The 20,990-nt window shown below is 38.9% G+C and overlaps 2 protein-coding genes across 2 annotated transcripts; both read left to right on the forward strand.

The window, feature by feature from the left end:
- The first annotated feature begins 6,277 nt into the window (after positions 1–6,277).
- LOC132043674 (uncharacterized) lies at positions 6,278–7,760 on the forward strand. The gene is made up of 3 exons (XM_059434138.1): positions 6,278–6,476; positions 6,674–6,898; positions 6,979–7,760. The coding sequence occupies exons 1-3, from the start codon at positions 6,278–6,280 to the stop codon at positions 7,758–7,760; spliced, it is 1,206 nt and encodes a 401-aa protein (XP_059290121.1).
- LOC132043675 (uncharacterized) lies at positions 7,757–8,918 on the forward strand. Its single transcript, XM_059434139.1, has 4 exons — positions 7,757–7,940; positions 8,051–8,208; positions 8,273–8,472; positions 8,621–8,918. Exons 1-4 carry the CDS (start codon positions 7,757–7,759, stop codon positions 8,916–8,918), a joined length of 840 nt encoding a protein of 279 aa, XP_059290122.1.
- The last annotated feature ends 12,072 nt before the right edge of the window (positions 8,919–20,990 follow it).

Below are 20,990 nucleotides of genomic sequence, written 5' to 3' on the forward strand. Positions count from 1 at the left end.
CGTGTCTTGTTCCAGTTCGGCATTTGAGGTAGGTTACGGTTTATCCGAGTTAGATTTTGATTAGTTGAATGTATATGTAGTAGAATTGATGGGAGAAAGCATGTATATGTCAGTACTGAGAAGAAAGGAAAGATGAGAGAGCGAGTTCGTAAGGATAGCGACTCGCAGAGCTATATTTTTGGTTAGATATTAGGTGTCCCCCTTTTGCACATAAAAGTTTCCCCCTCCCCATAAATATTCTAAGGAACCGCGCCGATCCGACGTCCCTATGGTGTGCTACGCGGGAAGCCCTAGGCGGGCCTAGTCTGGGGATGTCTTTAGTTAGGGTTAGCCCAAAGGATATCAAGGAAAAGTAAATATCCTTCTTTTGTAAACGAACTACGATAGGGCCTGATTTCCCCTGGTGGGATACGTAGGCAGTCTATGTAAGACTCGGCCCCTATATAATATAAATTATAATCTCCCCTCCATTTATTTTAATTTTTGTAATAGGTTGAAGGGTTTCCATAGTAAGTCAACCATAAAGCCCATTGAATCAAGATCCACCTAAACATAAAAGGCCCATAACATTCGAACCTTTATAACAAAGAGTCAACAAAAAAAAATTCAAGCTTTAATATATGACTTTCTGTGCTACGTGCGCTTTAAATACCAGTATGCGATATCTTGCTTTATATCTAATGGTAAGTAACTAACTTTGTCTAACGTTAAGTTTTTTGTAATCTTATAGAACAAAGTCGATTAGTGTAGTACCGCAAGCTGGCATACTTCACAAGGTCTAAACACGCATTAGCGTCCCTCTCAGATACAGGAAAGGACAAAATGACGGGTACCCCGGAAGAGATGAGAAATGAGCTCGTTCTTAGCGAGAGAGATACCCAAGACCCACAGGAAGTATCGTCTCAAGAAGATGTGATCGCAACATTACTAACTGCCGTTATGGCCCACCAAGAAAACGTAGCTAGCAATGAGGCAACCAATGCCGACAAGGACACCTCAATTGAAGGAAGAAGGCCTCCTCCTCCTTTCCCATCACTAAACTCCCTAATGCCTGGTCACTTTACTATATATCCAACAGGAACCATCCCACCTCTATTAAATCCAATTGATCCAAATCATGTTGGTACTTTTTACCACACTCCACCACTAACGAAATACACCCAAATCCCAGGGACCACTCACTCGGTCCCTTCTTGCTAGGTTCCCCAGTCGGTATTCATCAACCCGACAAGCGAAGTACGTGTTCCAGCCCCACCAACTGGGCAAACCACCCTTTGTCTCGCTCAACCATCCCAATCACCAAGTATCTTTCTTTACTCCCAACATCCCAAATGAATCATCCCCGGGGCATAAAGAGCTAGACTATTATGAGGAAATGGAGAAGGCTTGGAGGGCCGAACAGGATAAACGTGAGAGAGATATGGAAAAGAAGATGGAGGAGTTACTGGAAAGATCCAACAGGTTTGCAAGAAAGGCTACAGGCCTAAGGTATGATGACCTATGCATGCATGAAGACTTGGAACTACCAGAAGGGTTCAAAATCCCAAAATTCAAAATGTTTAATGGGATAGGGAATCCCAAGGCATACCTCATCTCCTACTGTGACTAATTGTTGGGGTTAATAAGAATAACCCTCTGACTATGCAACTATTCATTCATAGTCTAACTAGCGAAGCCACTGAGTGGTTCGCAACCTAACACATGTGCCAATGGCTCACTTGGGAGGACATGCCAGAATCCTTCATGGAAAGATTTCGCTTTAATATCGAAACGGTACCCGACCGCTACTATCTCAAGAAGGTCAAACATAAGGTGACAGAGAATTATAGGGAATTTTTCAGTAGATGGAGGGCCGAGGTAGCCCGTGTGCAACCACCAATGTGTGACGGAGAGCTGGTCTCCTTGTTCATCCGGTCCCAGGAGCCTGATTTCTACGACATAATGTTGTCCATGGCTGGGAGGGCATTTGTTGAGTTGTTCAAAATGGGAGAGGCCATAGAAGATGGTCTCAAATTTGGGAAAATAGACAGTATCTTCAACAAAGCCTCTGGATAAGCTGCCGCTGGAACCTTCCGCAAAAAGAAAGAGGATGTGGCGAGCATGTCCCATATTCCAAACCCAAGCGCAAAAGAACCACAATCCTTCAACATAACTCCGCCTCTCATAAATTACTTCGCACCTCCCTACAACCCAACACCTTTATATTACGCGCAACCAAGCTTTACCACCACGTTATCAGCCTAGACAGCTCTGCCCAATGTCTGTGTACCTGTTCCTTTCTACCAAGCACCACCACAACAGACATATCAACCACTATAGAAAAACTACCGCCGACCGCAAAACAACCCACCACAAGCTTATCCACCCCAAACTACCAAAATCAACCACTACCACCAGCATATAATGCTCCACGTCCAGCTTTTGAGAGAAAGCCATCGAGAGAGTTCACAATACTCCTTGAGCCTAGAGCTAGGCTCTTCGAAAGGCTATTAGTTGCAGGCCAAATCCAAAAGGTCCCTCCAAAGCCAGCACAGCCCGGTAACAGATTTTATAGAGCCGATTAGACTTCTGCCTACCATTTAGAAGGAAATGGGCCTCAAGCACAAAATCCAAGATCTGATCGACAAAAGAGAAATTATCTTGAAGACCGCAGCTCCCAATGTGAACACGAGCCGGTTACCCAACCATGGAAGCAACGAGGTCCACATGATTGAATGAGACTAGGACTGGAGCTTGCAGAGCATTGGATCCCAAAGTAGTTGAATATCTGGAACAAACAGTGGCCTCCCTCACACTCTAGGAGCGCCCCAATTTCAAAGTTTTGATCCTAGCACCGGGAGCCCCAAAAGTTATATCGAGGTTCAAGACTTTGGTCCCAGTACCTGTGGTAGCCCAAACAGCATCGCAAATTGTACCCTCTCCCAAAAAGCCAATCACTATACAAGCGTACCATGTCTCAGGGCATGACCCGCTCAGGAAGATGCTACACCCCTGAGGAATTGGCTCAGAACGCTGCAAGGAAAGAGAATACCCAAAAAGAGAAATAACTGAGGAAGAAGCCGAGAATTTCTGGCGGTGCATGCAACTAAAAGACTATTTCATTGTCAAGCATCTGAAAAAGACACCTGCACAAATATCGATGTTATCATTACTGGCCAGCTCCCCATTGCACAGGCAGGCCCTCATAAGGGTATTAGATGATGCACATGTACCAGCTGGTACGAGCAGTGAGGACTTAGCCGGGCTGGTAGCCCACATCATCGGAGAACATAAAATCTGCTTCTCCAAAGAAGAATTGCCAACGGAAGGAACCTCCCGAAAGAGCACCAACAAGTTTGAAGTAGCTTTTCGAGCGCTAACCCTGCCTGTGAAATACGAACCGTAACAGATATAATCATGCCAAAAGAAAGAAAAGAACAACCTTTCATACCTCAAGTCATCTAATTAATCCAACAAGCTTATCACCACTAGAGCGCCACTTCTATAACAAAGGAATATATATACGACTTAGATGGCACTTGTATATTACGTATATCAATGATAACTCGATTCTAAAGTGAAATGGACAGCCTTTCCCCTATTTCTTAATCATCACCATAAAACCTACAACCAACAATTTATATAACAACTCCATATGATCTCCTTTAAACTCATATTCACAACATTTAAAGATATACCATTAAGCAGCCCCATTACACTTGTACTCAACATTACTAGTATCCCTCATAACAAAATTTTGCTCAAAACACACTAACAATCATAGCCCAAGTTAAATTACAACTCAACATATCATCAAGTTCATATTTGAACCTTTCCTCCAATTACTTTCCCTCAAATCTTAGCATAATTACCGCATAAACTCACAAACATGGAAATAAGATGAAATCTTACCTCAAGGACTCCAAAAACACTTCAATTCCAAGACCACTTCACCTTGAAATATCCTCCAAAGATTCTACAAGAAGAAGACACAAGTTTCAACAAAATGTTAAAACCCTAAGCACTTTGATTCTCGCTTTAATCTTTGATTTATGCTTGGAGAAGTGTTTGAATATGTTGGAATAGGTTTCTAGAGCTTTCTTGAACTCAGGGTTATGTTCAAACGACTTAAAAATTAAGAGGGGTCGTAACACATAAAACTAGCAAAATTCACCGACTCAGAAAATACGGATCGTATATACTGGCCATATAAAATTATACGGCCAACATGCTATCTGTAGGCAGTATAATTTTATACGGACCGTATAATTGGTCCGTATTTCACCACCTTAAAATTCTGCCTTCTCTATATATATTTAAAATCTTTACATACGGTCCATATCTCAAAATATGGACCATATCTTATATTATACGGTCCATATTTTATATTTCCCAGAAACTTTTGACGAACCTTTTCGCTTCGACTCACTTATTCTCTAATCCTTCCATAACTTACCAAACATGAACTTAAACCTTTATAGCATAAGTTAAGCATTTCTAACCTTGTATATCCTAAGAAACAGTCCCAGATACCAAAACTATGGCGACTAGCATACGATGAATCTTAATGTATAAAGCTATGAGATGTAACCTCCTTCGCCCCGTGGGAACGTTCATCCTCAAATGTTAAAATCTCAAGAATCCTATATAAATTCCATCAGGGTCTCCTCTGTAACTATACCTCTAACAACACGGCAACCTAAACCATACAATGCCACACAGGGCCACAACAATCAATAACAAAAGCGGCCCCACACGACCAATAAGTGGAGCTAATAAATAATACAAACCTGAAGACTATTGTGTTGTATTCTATATCTACTCTAAAGTTGGAAATAAATGAGGATATCTAGACTTCATATCTTCCTCTGCTTCCCAAGTCATCTTCTCAACATTCTTGTTTCTCCATATTACCTTTACCGATACCACATCCTTGGTTCTCAACCTATGAACCTGTCGATCTAAGATGGCATTAGGGATTTCCTCATATGATAGTTGCTCAGTAATTTGAACGTCATCAACTGGTACAAATCTAAAAGGATCTCTGATACACTTACGAAGCATGGACAAATGGAAAATCAGGTGTACGGAATCCAAGTCTGAAGGGAGATCTAACTCATAGGCCATGTGGCCCACTCTTCATATAATCCTGTATGGTCCAATGTACCTAGGGATAAACTTTCCCTTCTTACCGAATCTCATAATACCTTTCATTAGCGATAACTTCAGGAATACCCAGTTATCTATCTGAAATTCCAAATCTCGTCGTTGATTATTTGCATAAGACTTCTGGCGACTCTGGGCTGCCAATAGCCTTTCCTGAATAAGCTTATCCTTATCGATTGCCTGTTGGATCAGATCAGGTCCCATCAACTTAGATTCTCCAACATCGAACCATCCGATAGGTGATCTGCATTTCCGTCCATAGAAGGCTTCATACGGGGCCATCTGAATACTAGAATGGTAGCTATTATTATATTCGAACTCAATAAGTGGTAAATGATCGTGCCAACTACCTCCGAAGTCTATCACACATGCCTGTAACATACCTTCCAGTGTCTAGATTTTATGTTCAGCCTGTCCGTCTGTCTAGGGATGAAATACTGTGCTGAGACTTACCTGGGTCCCCAATCCTTTCTGGAAAGATCTCCAGAAGTTGGTTTGCAGCATAGATTTCAATCTTTCAGAACATATATCATCTTGTAAAGACTCTTTGTATAAGGCATCATTAAGTGACCGAACTAATACAATACATATCCAAATTGAACACTACCAAAAAACTCTCTCTACCGAAACCCTAAACCTAGCCGAAACCCTAATAGGTTTCCAACCTTTTCACGGCGAGAATGGCCTCTCCGGCCACTGGACAGCCTCCCATTGTGGCTGTCCAGGCTGATACAATAGCACCAATGCAACCTATTCACCTTTTACCGAACAAAACTTATGCAACAACCCTCAATCCAAAAACTTCCAATACTACGTATAGTCCTACACTACCCATGAAAAAGGTCACATATTTGCATGGAGAGCCCATGGTAGTATGGGATGAAGAAGAGATTGAGTAGATGATTATCAAGGAAAAACTACAATATGCTGTCATTGGGAAATTCTCATACGGATGGCCTGATGTGAAAGAATTGAGAACCTTAATTCCAAAACAATGTGGTTTGAAAGGAGAGTGTATTATTGGTTTGCTGAGCAATAGGTATGTGCTAATACGTGCTTCTTCTCTAGAAGATTACGTGACCTTATTGTCCAAACCTGCATATTACATTACGCATAAGAGCGGTCTTATCCCATGCGTACGTTCAAATGGGATCCATGGTTTGATCCAGAGGAGGAAACGAAGATTGCAATTGCATGGATATCATTCCCATCATTACCTCCAAATTATTTTGTGAAAGAAGCAGTTTTTTCACTAGCATCTGCTGTTGGAAAGCCCCTACAAGTTGATATGGCCACAACTAATAAAACCAGGCCAAGTTGCGAGAGTGAAGGTAGAAGTAGACTTGTTTGGGGAATTCCCAAAGAGAATCAATATAGGGATGAAAAAGAAGAGTCTTGGGGAGATTGTGGATAAATGGATAAAGATCAATTATGATTATGTTCCTAAGTATTGCAAAACTACAAACTTCAAGGGCATAATGAACAAGATTGCTATGTCATTCATCGTAATTGTATCCCAAGGATGAAGAACAAAGTTCAGACAAAGAACAGGAGGAGAACAGTAAGGAAGATCAAAGGAAGAATAAGGAGCTAAACAATGCAAAAAATAGCAGATCTGGAAACAAGGGGTCTAATGCTGACACAATGAAAGGGAAGGAAGCAGTAGACAAGGTGCAGCCTCCAGAGGTTAATGATAATGATGGATTCAAGGAGAAGAAAGGAAAACAAAGGAATAAGAGGCATTTTCATAGAGGTAAATATGATGAAAACTCTTGGAGACCGAAGGAGAATCAAGCTTTGCAAAATAATCAATATGCATAGCAACGAACACAGATGAGGATATAGTAGACTTGACTGATATGCAGAAGTCTTCAGATGGAAGGATGGTAGAAGCAAAGGTTTCTGAGGCTGCTAATCAGATTGTTACAGTGCAGCAAATTGTAAATACTAATGATAAAGGCAAGGAAAAGCAGATGGAAGAATCCAATCAGGTGGAGAGGATATCAGCAAAGGCATGGATTGAGCAGAACTTTGGTAAACAACTCAATGATAAAGGGGAGATTTTGTCTCAACAGGTGTCTAAGATGAACACAAATACTACAGTTAGACAAGAGAAGGAACATGAATCAGAAGAAATAGGTGACACCTTAATCCACAAAAACTTGGAGAAAGGTATGGAAGAAGATAAATCAGGTGAAGTGCTGCAGGAGGATGCAGCTCAAGATGAGGGATTGGAGGAGAATGAAGAAAAAGAAAAGGATGCAGAACAAGATGAGACTCCTATATCAGATCAGGGATTGGAAGAGAATGAAGAAAAAGAAGGAAAAGAAGTCACAAGGCCACCAAGTAACAAGGCTGTCAATTTGCCTGTAGAACAAGTAGAGAGTGCACATCATGAAAAACAAGATGAGGCACATGTTGATCTCAATAGCCAAGATGAGGAAGATTTAACTCAGAACATTGATGATATAGCACAGCAGGGAGATTTATCTCCTAGAAGTGTGCAGAAATTGAAGCAGGCAACAAATAAACAAAAACCTGTCAGAAGCACCAGTATTCCAGCTGCAGGAGTTTCAACAAGGAGGAGTAAGAACAAAACCAATAATTCTCAATGATAGACAAAGCTTTATTTTGGAATATTAGGTCAGTTAACACTCAGAAATCTTTTGAGAGATTAATTGATCTAAAAAGGAGACATCAGTATTCTATTATAGGCCTAATGGAACCTTTTTTGGATCCTATTGCTATTGAAGAGTATAGAAGGAAGTTAGGCTATCAGAATTGCAAGGTGAACTGTTCAGGAAAGATTTGGATCTTTTGGACAGATGAATGGCTTGGTGTAGTTATATACGAATCGAACAACAAGTTACTCTGCAACTAACTCACTCATCCTTGAATCAATCAGTGTTGGTGTCAGTAGTTTATGCTAAGTGTGCTAGAGATGAGAGGGAAGAGTTGTGGGAAGCTATGGTGGAGTTAGCAAATCAGCAAGACCTTCCTTGGATAATAGGAGGGGACTTTAATGTCATAGTCTCTGATGAGGAGAAGCAAGGTGGTCTTCCAGTCTCATCCAATGAGACATTGGATTTTTCTACTTGTATACAAAGTTGTGGTTTGATTGATGTAGGATTCACTGGGAAGCAAATTCACCTGGTGGAATGGGAGAACTGAAGAGGAGTGCATTTTTAAAAGGTTAGATAGAATACTGGTGAATCAACAAGTTCTAGACATCATGCCATCTACAGCAGTGACTCATCTGATTAGACATGGTTCTGATCATGCACCACTACATCTTGAGTGTAATAGCAATGCTCATCATATTGTCAAGTCTTTTAAGTTTCTCAACTTCTGGACAAATCATCATACATTTATGGAGGTGGTAAAGGAGAACTGGACCCGACTTCTGTGGAAATCCATTTTATGTATTTCATCACAAGTTGAAGAAACTTAAAAGAGTACTGGTTCAATGGAGCAGGAACACTTATGGGAATATTTTTCAGCAGATTGCCACTATAGAGGATACTATAAAGGTGAAGGAGTTGCAATTTCAAAATAATGCTTCAAGGGAGAATAGAATGCAGTTACATCAGGCACAGGCTGAACTAACCAGATTTTTACACTTGGAGGAGGAGTATTGGAAGCAGAAAGCTAGTATGAAATGGTTCAATGATGGAGACAGAAATACAAAATTCTTCCATTCATATGTGAGGGGCAGGAGGAATAAATTGACTTTGAAAAGAATACAAGATCCAACTGTACATGGTGGAAAATGAAGTAGATATTGGTTACGAGGCAATCGGGTTCTTTAAGTCACGGTTTAGTGAAGAAAACTCGGGGAGGGGATTATGCATTGTTGAAAAATATCCCTAAAGCGATAACTCGAAGAACAACAAAACGATATGGAAGAGTTACCGGTGAAATTGAAGTAAAGGAGGCTGTGTTTTCACTTAATGGGGACGAGTGCTAGTGGGCCGATGGATTCACGGGACATTTTTATCAAAAGTCTTTGGGAGATTATCAAGTTAGATGTGCTTCAAATGGTTAGAGCTTTCTTTTGTGGATCGAGATACCACAATTCATCACACATACTAACCTGGTTTTATTGCCAAAGAAGGAGGTGATTAATAATTTCGGTGATATGAGGCCTATCGGTCTCGGCTCCTTTTCAAACAAGATATCTTGTCAAAAGTACGCAAAATAGATTGACAAAGGTTCTTCCTAATATTATCTCTAACAACCGGACGGGATTTGTGAAAGGAAGGAGCATTGCGAGAAAATGTATTTACGGCACAAGAGATCATCAGGGATATTGATATGAGAGCTAAACATACTAATGTGGTCATAAAATTAGACATGGCCAAGGCATATGATAGGCTTTCCTGGATTTTTTTGACTAAAGTATTAAGACAGTTTGGCTTTGGAGAGGTTCTCATTGATTTGGTATGTAGATTGCTCTCAAACAACTGGTATTCAATATTAATCAATGGTCAAAGTCATGGTTTTTTCAGGTCAAGTACGGGGGTAAAGCAAGGTGATCCACTTTCTCCTACATTGTTCATTATAGCAGTAGAGGTCTTAACAAGGAGTCTAAATAAACTGCATGAGAGGCCAAGTTTCATAGGCTATGGAATGCCAAAATGGAGTCCTAAAATCAATCATTTATCATATGCTGATGATACAATCTTATTCTGTTCTGGGGATGGATATTAATTAAAGAAAATGATGAAGAGGTTGAGGAAGTATGAGAAGGTTTCAAGACAACTGGTAAATACTGATAAAAGCTGTTACTATGTTCATCACAAGGTATCTGCCAGAGTTAATAGCAGGATTAAAAGATATACTAATATGAGAAATGGATCCTTTCCTTTCACATATTTAGGATGTCCAGTGTTTTATGGAAGAAGGAAGCAGATATATTATGAGGATTTGATCAAAAAAGTGATGAAAAGGATTATGTCTTGGCAAAATAGACTTTTATCTTTTGGAGGTAGATATGTCTTTGATTAATCATGTGTTTCAAACCATGCCAAGATATCTACTATCGGCCATGAATCCTCCTTACAGGGTGATAAAGCAACTTCATAGGATATTTGCCAAATTCTTTTGGAGTAATACGTGGGGTGAAAAGCAAGCATTGGGTAGCATGGGACAAATTATGCTTACCAAAAGATGAAGGAGGGATTGGTCTTAGATCACTAAGCGATATCTCCAATGCACTATTTGCTAAGTTGTGGTGGAATTTCGGATGTGGAAGAAGCTTATGGAGTAGCTACATGATTAACAAATACGCAAGAAGTGGCACCCTACTATGGCGGTAGATAGAGGAGGATCACACACTTGGAGGAAGATGGTGAACATAAGAGATGTAAGTTGAGCCACAAATATTTTGGTATTTGAGAAATGGAACTTCAAGTTTCGGTATGAGAATTGGACAAGGCTTGGGGCACTATATTATATCATTCACGATGCTTGCTAGAGAAGAAGAGATAGAGGTTAGTCGAGTTTGTGGAAAATGGTCAATGGAACATGGAAGCTGTTAACAAGATACTCTAGATCGAGAATTAGCTCGACATATCAAGGATAATATCAAAGTTCCAGATGGTGAAGAAGATGATGAACCATGTTGGATGTTGGAAACAAATGGCAAATTCTCAGTTAAATCTGCATGGGAATTTCTCAGGCATAAAGAGAGCAAACAAACCAGCTATAGGCTCATGTGGGAGAAAGGGTTGCCAATAAAGATAAGTTTTTTCATGTGGAGGGTGTGGAAAGGAAGAATATCTACAGATGATATATTGAAAAGGATGATGATCAATATACCATCAAGATGTTTGGTCTTTGTGAGGATCATAAAGAGAAGCCGTAGCTCACTTATTTCTAACATCTTCCATAGTCAAGTTATGGAAGTTTTTTGCTTCTTGTGCAGTATTCCACCGATGGAGTTGGTCTACATCAAATGATCATGGCATGGTGACTCACGAGCCAAAACCAAAATTGCAACCTATTTATAGAGCAATGCCAGCAGTGATCATGTGGACATTATGGAAGAGAAGAAATTCCATTAAGCATGGAGGATCAGTTACTCTCTACAGATTGAAACAACAAGTACAACTCATCATACACCAACTGGCAAGAAAGAGATTTCCATGGTTGCAGAATATATCTAGTGAGTGGGAAAATATGCATCAGCACCTTAGTAGATATAAACCAAAAGTTTATTATGCTAAGATATTGTGGAGAATGCCACCTTCAGGGAGATTAAAATGTAATACAGATGGGGCATGCAAAGGCATCTCGGGATCATTGATATGGATTACGCATCAGAGATAGCTATGGAGATTTGGTTTATGCGTGAAGCACAACAAATGGGAATAGCAACAAACATGGAAGTCAAGTCAAGCCATAAAACAGTAATCGAAGTTCTACAAATAACACAACATTCAACAAGTTCAGCTGGAGACTGATTCACTTGTCCTTCAAAACATCTTACAAGATATATGGATCACTCCATAGGAATTGAGAAATCAGATTGAAGAGATCAAATAGGACATGAGAACAGTACGATAGTGCAAATTAATCATATTTTCAGGGAAGGCAACAAGCTGGCAGACTTTCTAGGAAATCAAGCTTTGGATCACACAGGGATCAAAGTACATGATTTTCTACTCATGCCACCAGAAGGAAGAAGAATTCTCAACATGGACAAATCACAACTTCCTCAACTGAGGATCAGAACAAGGAGGATTCAGCAGCTTGACAATCAACAATGATACTACATGTATGGATAATCATATGGTGTGTGCACAGATTTGGACTAGCTTCAAGGCTGATACATCAAGATCACAAAGGGCATACTAGCTTAGGCATACAGGATAGAACTGGAGGATAGTTTCTTAGTTTTTTGATATTAGCTAGCTCATATTATAGACATGCTATAATAGACTATTTTTTACATTATGCAATTATGAATAAAAGTTTCTAACAGGCCTGGCCTGTTAGAGCAAAGTTTGTTTAAAAAAAAAAACACTAAGGGGTCGTTTGTTAGCTAGTTAAGAGACCACTTATTCTCGCATAACTAATACAATGTTTGGTAGCCAGTAAAGAGACGTCTTATTCATGTATTAATTTTTGCATACTTATACCGTGTTTGGTAGCTAGTTAAGAAGTAATTTATTCATATATAGAATTAGTACAACATTTGGTTTGCAATTTAGAAACCCGCATAACTAATACATGTGTAAGTTATGAGGGAATCTATATATTATTTTATGTGAGGTAGAAGACGGAATAACTAATACTCCCTCCGTTTTAATTTATGTGAACCTATTTCCTTTTTAGTCTGTGCCAAAAAGAATGAACCCTTTCCATATATGGAAATAATTTACATTTATGCAATGATCTATAGCCACACAAAATTTATGTGCCTGATTTTACACCACAACTTAAAAAGTCTTCTATCTTTTCTTAAATCCTGTGCCTAGTCAAATAGGTTGACTTCAATTGAAACGGAGGGAGTACATGAATAAAAAGTTGAAATGACAACATTACTCTTATCATTTCCCACCAAAATATTTTCCTTTTCTAAACAAATACTTTTATATATATATATATATATATATATATATATATATATATATATATATATATATTAATTGTAAACAAATATTTTAATTTTAAAATGTATATAATATTTATTAACTTTTAATATAACAAACCAACAAATAATTTTTGCTTTACTAAACCATGCACAAGTAAGCCCTGCATAACTAATACCTACATAACTAAATTCTACATAACTAATACATGCATATCTAATACCTACATTACTAATACCTACATAATCTAACCAGCTACCAAGAGACATATTATTCATGAATTAATTTTTGCATTAACTTATGTCATGTTTGGTAGCTAGTAAAGAGACACGTTATTCATGTATTAATTTATGCATACTTATACCGTGAGTGGAAGCTAGTTAGGAAGTAAATTATTCATGTATAAAATCAGTACGACGTTTGGTTTGCAATTTAGAAACCCGTATGACTAATACATGTATAAGTTATGAGGGAAACTATGTATTATTTTATGTGAGGTAGAAGATGGAATATGTAATACATGAATAAAAAGTTAAAATGACAATATTAATCTTCTCATTCTCCACTTAAATACTTTCCTCTTAACTTTAATTGCAAACAAATATTTTAATTTTAAGAAGTATATAATATTTATTAACTTTTAATATAACAACCCAACATCCAAAGAATAATTTATGCATAACTAAACCCTATATTACTAATACCGGCATAACTAATACCCGCATAACTAATACCTACATTACTAATACCTGCATTAATAATATCTACATTAGTAATACCTACATAATCTACCAGCTACCAAACGACCCCTAATGGTTATTGCGTACAAAAGTTTAGGAAAAACTATTGGAGGAGGTATCTTGAGGGATCCAAATTTCGAGATGAAGATAACATATCACTCCTACTTTGGATATGAAACAATAATTAATAAAGCTGATTGCCTTGCTCTAATGAAAGGATTCCAGTGGTGGGTTATGAATCAGTCTTGAATGTGACCATTGAATTTGATTTTATGACTTTGGTTAACATGATCTGTGGAAATATAAATATAATGTGGCAACTGAGGGGCATAATTCTATAAATTAGTATCTTCTTGCTAAAGGCAGTTTTCAAGTTGAAATTAAACGAGCAAGAAGATGAATTCTAGAGAGAAGAAATTGCATGTGAGATATCTCACTTTGTGAAGCAACAAATCTGATCAACACAGTGGCTTACAAATATGTTTGTGTGTGTGTATACATATATATAGAACATACAACAGATATACTAAAACTATTATAATTAATTTTAACTAACAAAGTTTTGATAATTGCACAAATGCCCTTCAACTTATACATTAACTATTTAACACTCCCCCTCAAGCTAGGTGGAGGCAAAATGTTCAGTAATCCTAGCTTGGATAGTAAATATTCATGGTGTAATATTGCTTAACCCTTTGGTAAGCACATCTGCAGGTTGTTCTTTAGTTGAGATGTTGGTTGAGATGATTCCTTGTAGTATCTTTTCCCTAATGAAATGACAGTCAATCTCAATTTGCTATGTCCTTTTATGATAGACTGGATTAACTGCTATTACAGTGCTGCTTTGTTGTCACTGTAAATGCTATTAGGCAACTTAACCTGAATATTTAGCTCTTTAACTAGTCCAATTAACCAGGTAAGTTCTGAGACAATTGTTGCTAGACTTCTATACTCAGCCTCTGTTTCGCTCCTAGACATAGTGGTCTGTTTCTTTGCCTTCCATGAAATGAGAGATTTTCCCATCTTAAAGATGAATCCTATCATTGATTTTCTGGTGAGTGGGCAAGCAGCCTAATCAGCATCACAATATGCTGTAAGAGTAGTATTTGGATCACTAGACAATAGTATACCTTGTCCAGGTTGATTCTTTATGTACTTCACAATTTTGAGAGCAGCATTTATTTGAGATTCTTTAGGATGTTGCAAAAACTCACCAAATGATATGTATGGTCTTGTCATAGTAATTGTAACGACTCGTCGGTCGTTATGCGTGTTTTGATCATTTTACCCCTGTTGACCTAAATCCCAAGTTTATCGGGCGATTCTAGTGAAAAATGGAAGAATTGAAAACTTTAAGTGGAACCATTTGACCAATAGTTGACTTTTTGTTAAACAGACCTTTGTTCAAATTTCGTCAATTTCGTAAGCTCTAGAGGGTCGTATATGACTTGGTAGGATGGATGGTTCGGTTCTTGAGACTTTTGGGTGCATTTTGGATACTTGGTTTTAGCCGTTGCATGTTGACAAGGTCAATGTGACCTCTATTGGGAATTTCGAGGTCACGAATGGATTCGTATCATGTTTTTACTTGTGTCTACATGTTCAGTTTGTATCCGGGAGGTTCCAGATGGGTATCAGGGTTTCAGGTTGAGACTTGGAAAAACAAGAATTGTTACGACCCATTTTAGGATCACGCGGGCACCTACCATTCCCACATCAGTAGGCGAAATCTCGACCCAACATAAAACATTTAGAAATAACGGACGAGATTTAATAATCTTCAAGAAATATAATAATCGAAAATTAGAAGTCAACCAATGCATTTAAACGAAATAGCAAAAATGTTGACAATAATTAAATAATTACAATGACTCATTCCCATGAACTGGCCTAGACTGGTACAAGAGATACTAATGTTGAACCAGAATTCAATAATCAATCTAAGACCTAACCTCTATCCCGGAATGAAAAGGATGGAGGCTTTCAAGATAGGCACCGTGCATCTTCCGGAAAACTCCAACAGTCAATTTCTTGAAAAGCTCTACACCCCCAAAAGAGCTATAGCAAGAGGAGTATCAGTACAACACTAGTACTGTTAAGCATCATAGGTCGACAATGGTTAGAAGAACATATCAATAAAAGAGTTCACAAATAAGCACGGTAGGTAAAACTAGGCCAACATTGCACATTACCTACCTCTTGTCACAGCAACAAAGATTCTTAATCTCATCAACTCTCCCCTAGTGATCTGCTTGCCTCACTTACATTATACTCTCTTCTATCTTGTCTAACATATAATAGACAATTATAGTTAAGTATCAAAAGTCAACTACCATAACTATTCACTCCTAGTATCGGAAGTCATTCCATGATTCTAATATTCATTAATCACCTAATTTTAGGAAGCCAAAATATACAACTGGGCCAATGACAATCAACAATGGTAATCCAAGATCATCGCCTGTGGTTATAGCAACTAAGCCCCACTGTGTCAAGTCTCAATTCATCCAATCCCAATTTGTATATCACAACTACATCACAATACCTCAAGAATATCCCAAAAATACCACAAGAATATTACAACTAGATCACAAGAATATCACGACAATATCACAGAAAGCCAAAGGTACAATGCAATGCAATAATAAATGAAATATGAATGCAATGCATATGCAGTGTACACATGTACTGTGATGATCGAACATCACATCTCGGCAGCACAACCCATGGGGGATCTGCAAAGTCTATGTACCTCATTGTTCCAGCAACAACCTCGGCAATCGCTCAATTCCGGGATAAACATCGGACATCAGTCCTCACGTCACTCTCATCCAACTGAGCCCAGCTCATAACAATGTTTCCTAAGGTGCCATCAATGTATCAATAGTATATCAAGTAGGATGAGAATGCATACAATGAATGAGTTCAATGTCAATAATCAAATCAATATCGAAATGCCACACATGGGCACACCTACAATATCATGAAAAGGCTGCACAATAAGCCAAAATAGAATCACTTTCCTCGTATCGAACGACAACACGTAAGATACTACTAAATCATGATCAGGATATATCAATAGAAAGGCTATTCAATAATCCACTATAGAATCACTATTCTCATCTCAACGACCACAAGTAAGGTTTTACAATATCATGAACGAGATTAACACTAGTCATCAATATCCAACACGGACAAAGTCAAAATAACAATGTCACCTCATTCTTTTACTGCCTAACGACATCAATACATGATAAATACGTTTTATACTTACAAAGTCAAGACTAAGCCTCCGGTCTAGAATCATTTCACGTTCTCTTGGCACATTTTATAAATTTCGATATCTGATTATGATTCAATATTAAATAACACCGAAAATGTTTATGCACAACATACGAGAACTCCTCATCAATGGAACATAGTAAACCAAGTATCGAACAACTTGTCTTCCAAGTCACATAAGAATCACCAATACGCAAAGGAATACCAACACATGAACCTAGGGAATCTAGAGACCACAAGCCTGGGAACATAAATCGCACATCAGTACCATCCTAAGAAGTCCAACCCAAACACCAAAATCCTATACATGCATTCTCTATTTCATCTAATATATGAATATGTAAGTCTAACCGAAGTCTACCAAGAAAGGAAGTCATAACCTACCTCGAGGCCGAACAGGAGCGCGAACATCCACTTGGATTCCGTCTTCCATCTTCGTAGGGAACCCATAGATCCAAGAGTTCTAGGAATGATGGATATATTCAAGTAAGAAAAGCTTGAAGAATTCAGGGTCATAGGGGTAAAATTGACATTTTTAAAATAATTAACCTAGGTTCTTGATTATGAAAACCTCACCTCTTTATGGAAAACAAAGGTCAATCTTGGCCAATCTTACCTAACTAATTCTCATAAACCATTATTAGCCTCTAACCATTTAACCCATTTAGGAAAATTAGATGGTTTAGGAAAGAACCCTCATTTTAAGATTTGTCATAATCACAAATGGTGTAAGAAGAAAAGGGGCAATTAAAGGAGAAGAAATAAGGGATTTAAGGAGATTAGCTTCCCAACATTTTGGTCTCAAAGATCTGAAAATATATCCAGGTGGCGGTTGTGACTTGGGAAAATAAAAGCTATGTAAAGTCAATAAGTGGGGTTTCAAATAGGGAAATAACTGCCCGTCAACCGCCGTCGCGGTCCAATGGTCACTGTGGCGGCACCGTTTTAGCCGTAGCCCTAACACTAGGATGGTCCGTTAGAATACTACACCTCCACCCTAAGGAGTACCATGCCGCGCCGGCTACCGGGGCGTGTATGGCGCTATAGCGGCATCGGGGCGTGGCCTAATCAATATTTTTCACGCGACCTCGCACTATTAGTTCGATCAATTAACGATTTAAGAGCGTGAATATCCGAAGGTGTTTTTAAGGGGGTGAAGGTCGCAGATTTATCGGAAGTCACAGTAACGACGAAACGGGTCGACATATCAGATACCAATTAAACAACCATTCATCCTCGAACGATGAGGGCGGTAAAGGCACAAGGAATGGACTTAGCAGTCAAACTTATAGGCATCAAAGGTGTTCCTTATTTGTGTCAATAACAAGGGATATGCACTGCCACGTTCGAAATTAGTTCTGTGAAATTAATGAAAGGTCCTCGATTGATTTGGGACAACTCATTTCGGAAATCTAGGCCAGCCATAACATGAGGAGTATTTGCTTGAATCAACCCGAATAATGGAAGGCGCGAAAGGAGTAACACCTAAAATCATTATCGCTTCCGTCCAGTCTTATCAGGAATAATCATAATACGTGACATTAACTCTGGCGGCTTATAATTGAGGTGAATCGACTAATATTTCACGAGTAGATTTGAAAGGGTAATAAGTCGAGGGATTGGATTTTTGCAGAAGGTATCACATCTACCAATCGCAGATATAACAGAAACACACGGCCAATTCCCGTCGCGAATAAATAGGGACCATTAGATCGCATGTGCCTCACGAAGTAACCTTTAAATTAACTCAAAAGCAATAAGTGGAACATCAGGTAGTTCACAGCTCTTGGCCCACCTGGGGCCACATGGGCGGGGTATAAGGCTCGGCGTACCCTTGAGATGAACAATGAAATATTAAAATGGTATTTTGGTCGAAGCCGCTACATTAATCTAAGGACTTGCTAGGGCGGTACTGTGCCAATGAGGAGTAGCCACTGCGACGGTCTTCATTGAATCAGGGAAATGTATAAAGAGCCTCTCCGCCCTCTCACTCCTACTACTCTAACCCGAAATCTTCTCAAAAACCCCCTTCTCTTAAACTTCCACGTTCCATAAGACACTAACACCACTCTTTCATTACTCCCACATTACACCACATACCACAACACTAAACCCATAACTCACAATTTGCTCAGAAACAAGAAGAGGAAGAATTTCAAGGCAACACTCAGCAAAACAATCTCACTCAAATCTTCAACAAAAAGGCAAGGAATCGTTTCCCTCAGCCCGTAGATAGATAAAATTACTTGAATTTCGAATCAATATGCTTGTAATACCGGATTTATGACTCAAAAAGTTTGGATTTTTGGGTTTTGGGTTGATGAAATTTATGGGTATTGATGAACTGGAATACACAACTTGTCTAATGTTATAATAACTCGTACATTGAATATTGCATAGTTAGAGCACAGAGGTTAAACTTGAACATAGTAAAGAATTTTTTATTTGGAGAAAGGGTTTTTGCTTCAATCAATTTGGGGTTGTTTTATTCCTAGAAATTATTTCCCATAGGTCATGTACATCATTAATTCTTGACATCTTCCCGATCTATACATAATAACAAATTTTTGAGTAAAAAATTGTGGTTGAATTTCTGGAAAAAAAAAAATTCAGGGTTCTGTGGAAGAAGACGAGATAGCTGCATCATCTCCGCTGTGATGGTGAAGCGTGCGTAAACGGCGGGGGGGGGGGGGGGGGGGATTGGGCATGAATACTGCAGTAGTCTGAGTGGCCACTGTAACGGCACCGCTACAGCGATCTGAGTCACCGCTGCAGCGATGCCTGCAACATCAGGCACCAGAAACTGTAGCTTAAACATTCTGATACGCCGGTCGTTTTACTGAGTTGATTCCACTATAATGCACTAGAATTGGTACTAAACTTGGGTAACAGGAAATCTAACTCATTTTCAATCTCTTTTGCAGGTAAGATGGCTCAAAATCAAGATGAGATATCACCAGATGAAGAGGTTCCCGCGTATGAAAAACTTCCTACCCATCGAATCAGACGCTTACACCTGAGTCAGAAGTATCTGACCTTACTGTTGGAGTGAGGTTTTGATATGATCAACATAGAAACGTGTCACAACCCAAAACGATGGGCTATGACTAGTGCCTAAGTTGGACGCTCATATACGAACCTGTTAGATACAATCAGACTGATACTAAGGACAATGTGGAAATTGGTAAAAGCATGTTGTAGACTCATAATGCCATATATCAGAATAAACCTGTCTCCTGAGGAGTCACAGCTAACCCAACATAACAAAATATGCAAGCTGACAAGGCTGCCACTACACGCGGGAGTATCCAAAACGAACTACATCTGTAGAGCTGACCAAACCATATATACACAACTCACACATGCTCCGCGTACCTCTAAGAGTATAGCAAATCCCCCATGTCAAAGGATGCGTACCCAAAATGACTCGAAGCTCCGTAACAATAGAGCTCTCCAAGCGCCGAGCAGCAGTCCTAAACCTGAGGATCACCAAACCGAGTGTCCGTACCGTGGGCATGAAACGCACTTCAAAGAGCGGGATCGCACGAAAATGTACTGAGTATGTAAAGCATGAAGCACAATAAAGAATATCATGGCTGGGTAGAAGATGACAGGAGACAAGTATGATAATCAAGGATACCTATATACATAAAATATACCATACCCGGCCCATTATGGGACTCGATGGAATATAACATACTGTACCCAGCCCATTATAGGACTCAGTGAAATAATCATACACCTTACTCGGCCCATTATGGGACTCGGTGAAATATAATATGTACCCGGCCCTCTAGTGAGGGACTCGGTGAAATATAATATACATACCCGACCCTCTAGTGAGGGACTCGATGAACAATGCAATGAAACTATGCACGAATAGAATATTAGGAGCAATCATGTACAAACTGAACCATCATTTAGAATTCGAGAGAATAAACAAAACGAACCAACACTTGAGAATCAAAGACAACTGTCATGTCAAGCACTACAGAGAACTAGAGTTCATTGGAGTCATGTATGTTTGTCGTTCGCTCATTTTATGTAATTCATGCCAAAAAGAAGGAAGGGATAACTTGACATACCTTGAAGCTTACTTATTCGCTCGACTTCTATTTCTCGAACTCGCAAATCTATAATCAAGGGAATTCATACTATCGTTAGGCTCATCATCAAGTGCTTACCTTAAGCCTTTAAGTTAACTCTTCTTAGAATCTGCCGAAATTTC

Source organism: Lycium ferocissimum, unplaced genomic scaffold (genome assembly GCF_029784015.1).
Source record: "Lycium ferocissimum isolate CSIRO_LF1 unplaced genomic scaffold, AGI_CSIRO_Lferr_CH_V1 ctg2694, whole genome shotgun sequence".
Taxonomy (NCBI): Eukaryota; Viridiplantae; Streptophyta; class Magnoliopsida; order Solanales; family Solanaceae; genus Lycium; species Lycium ferocissimum.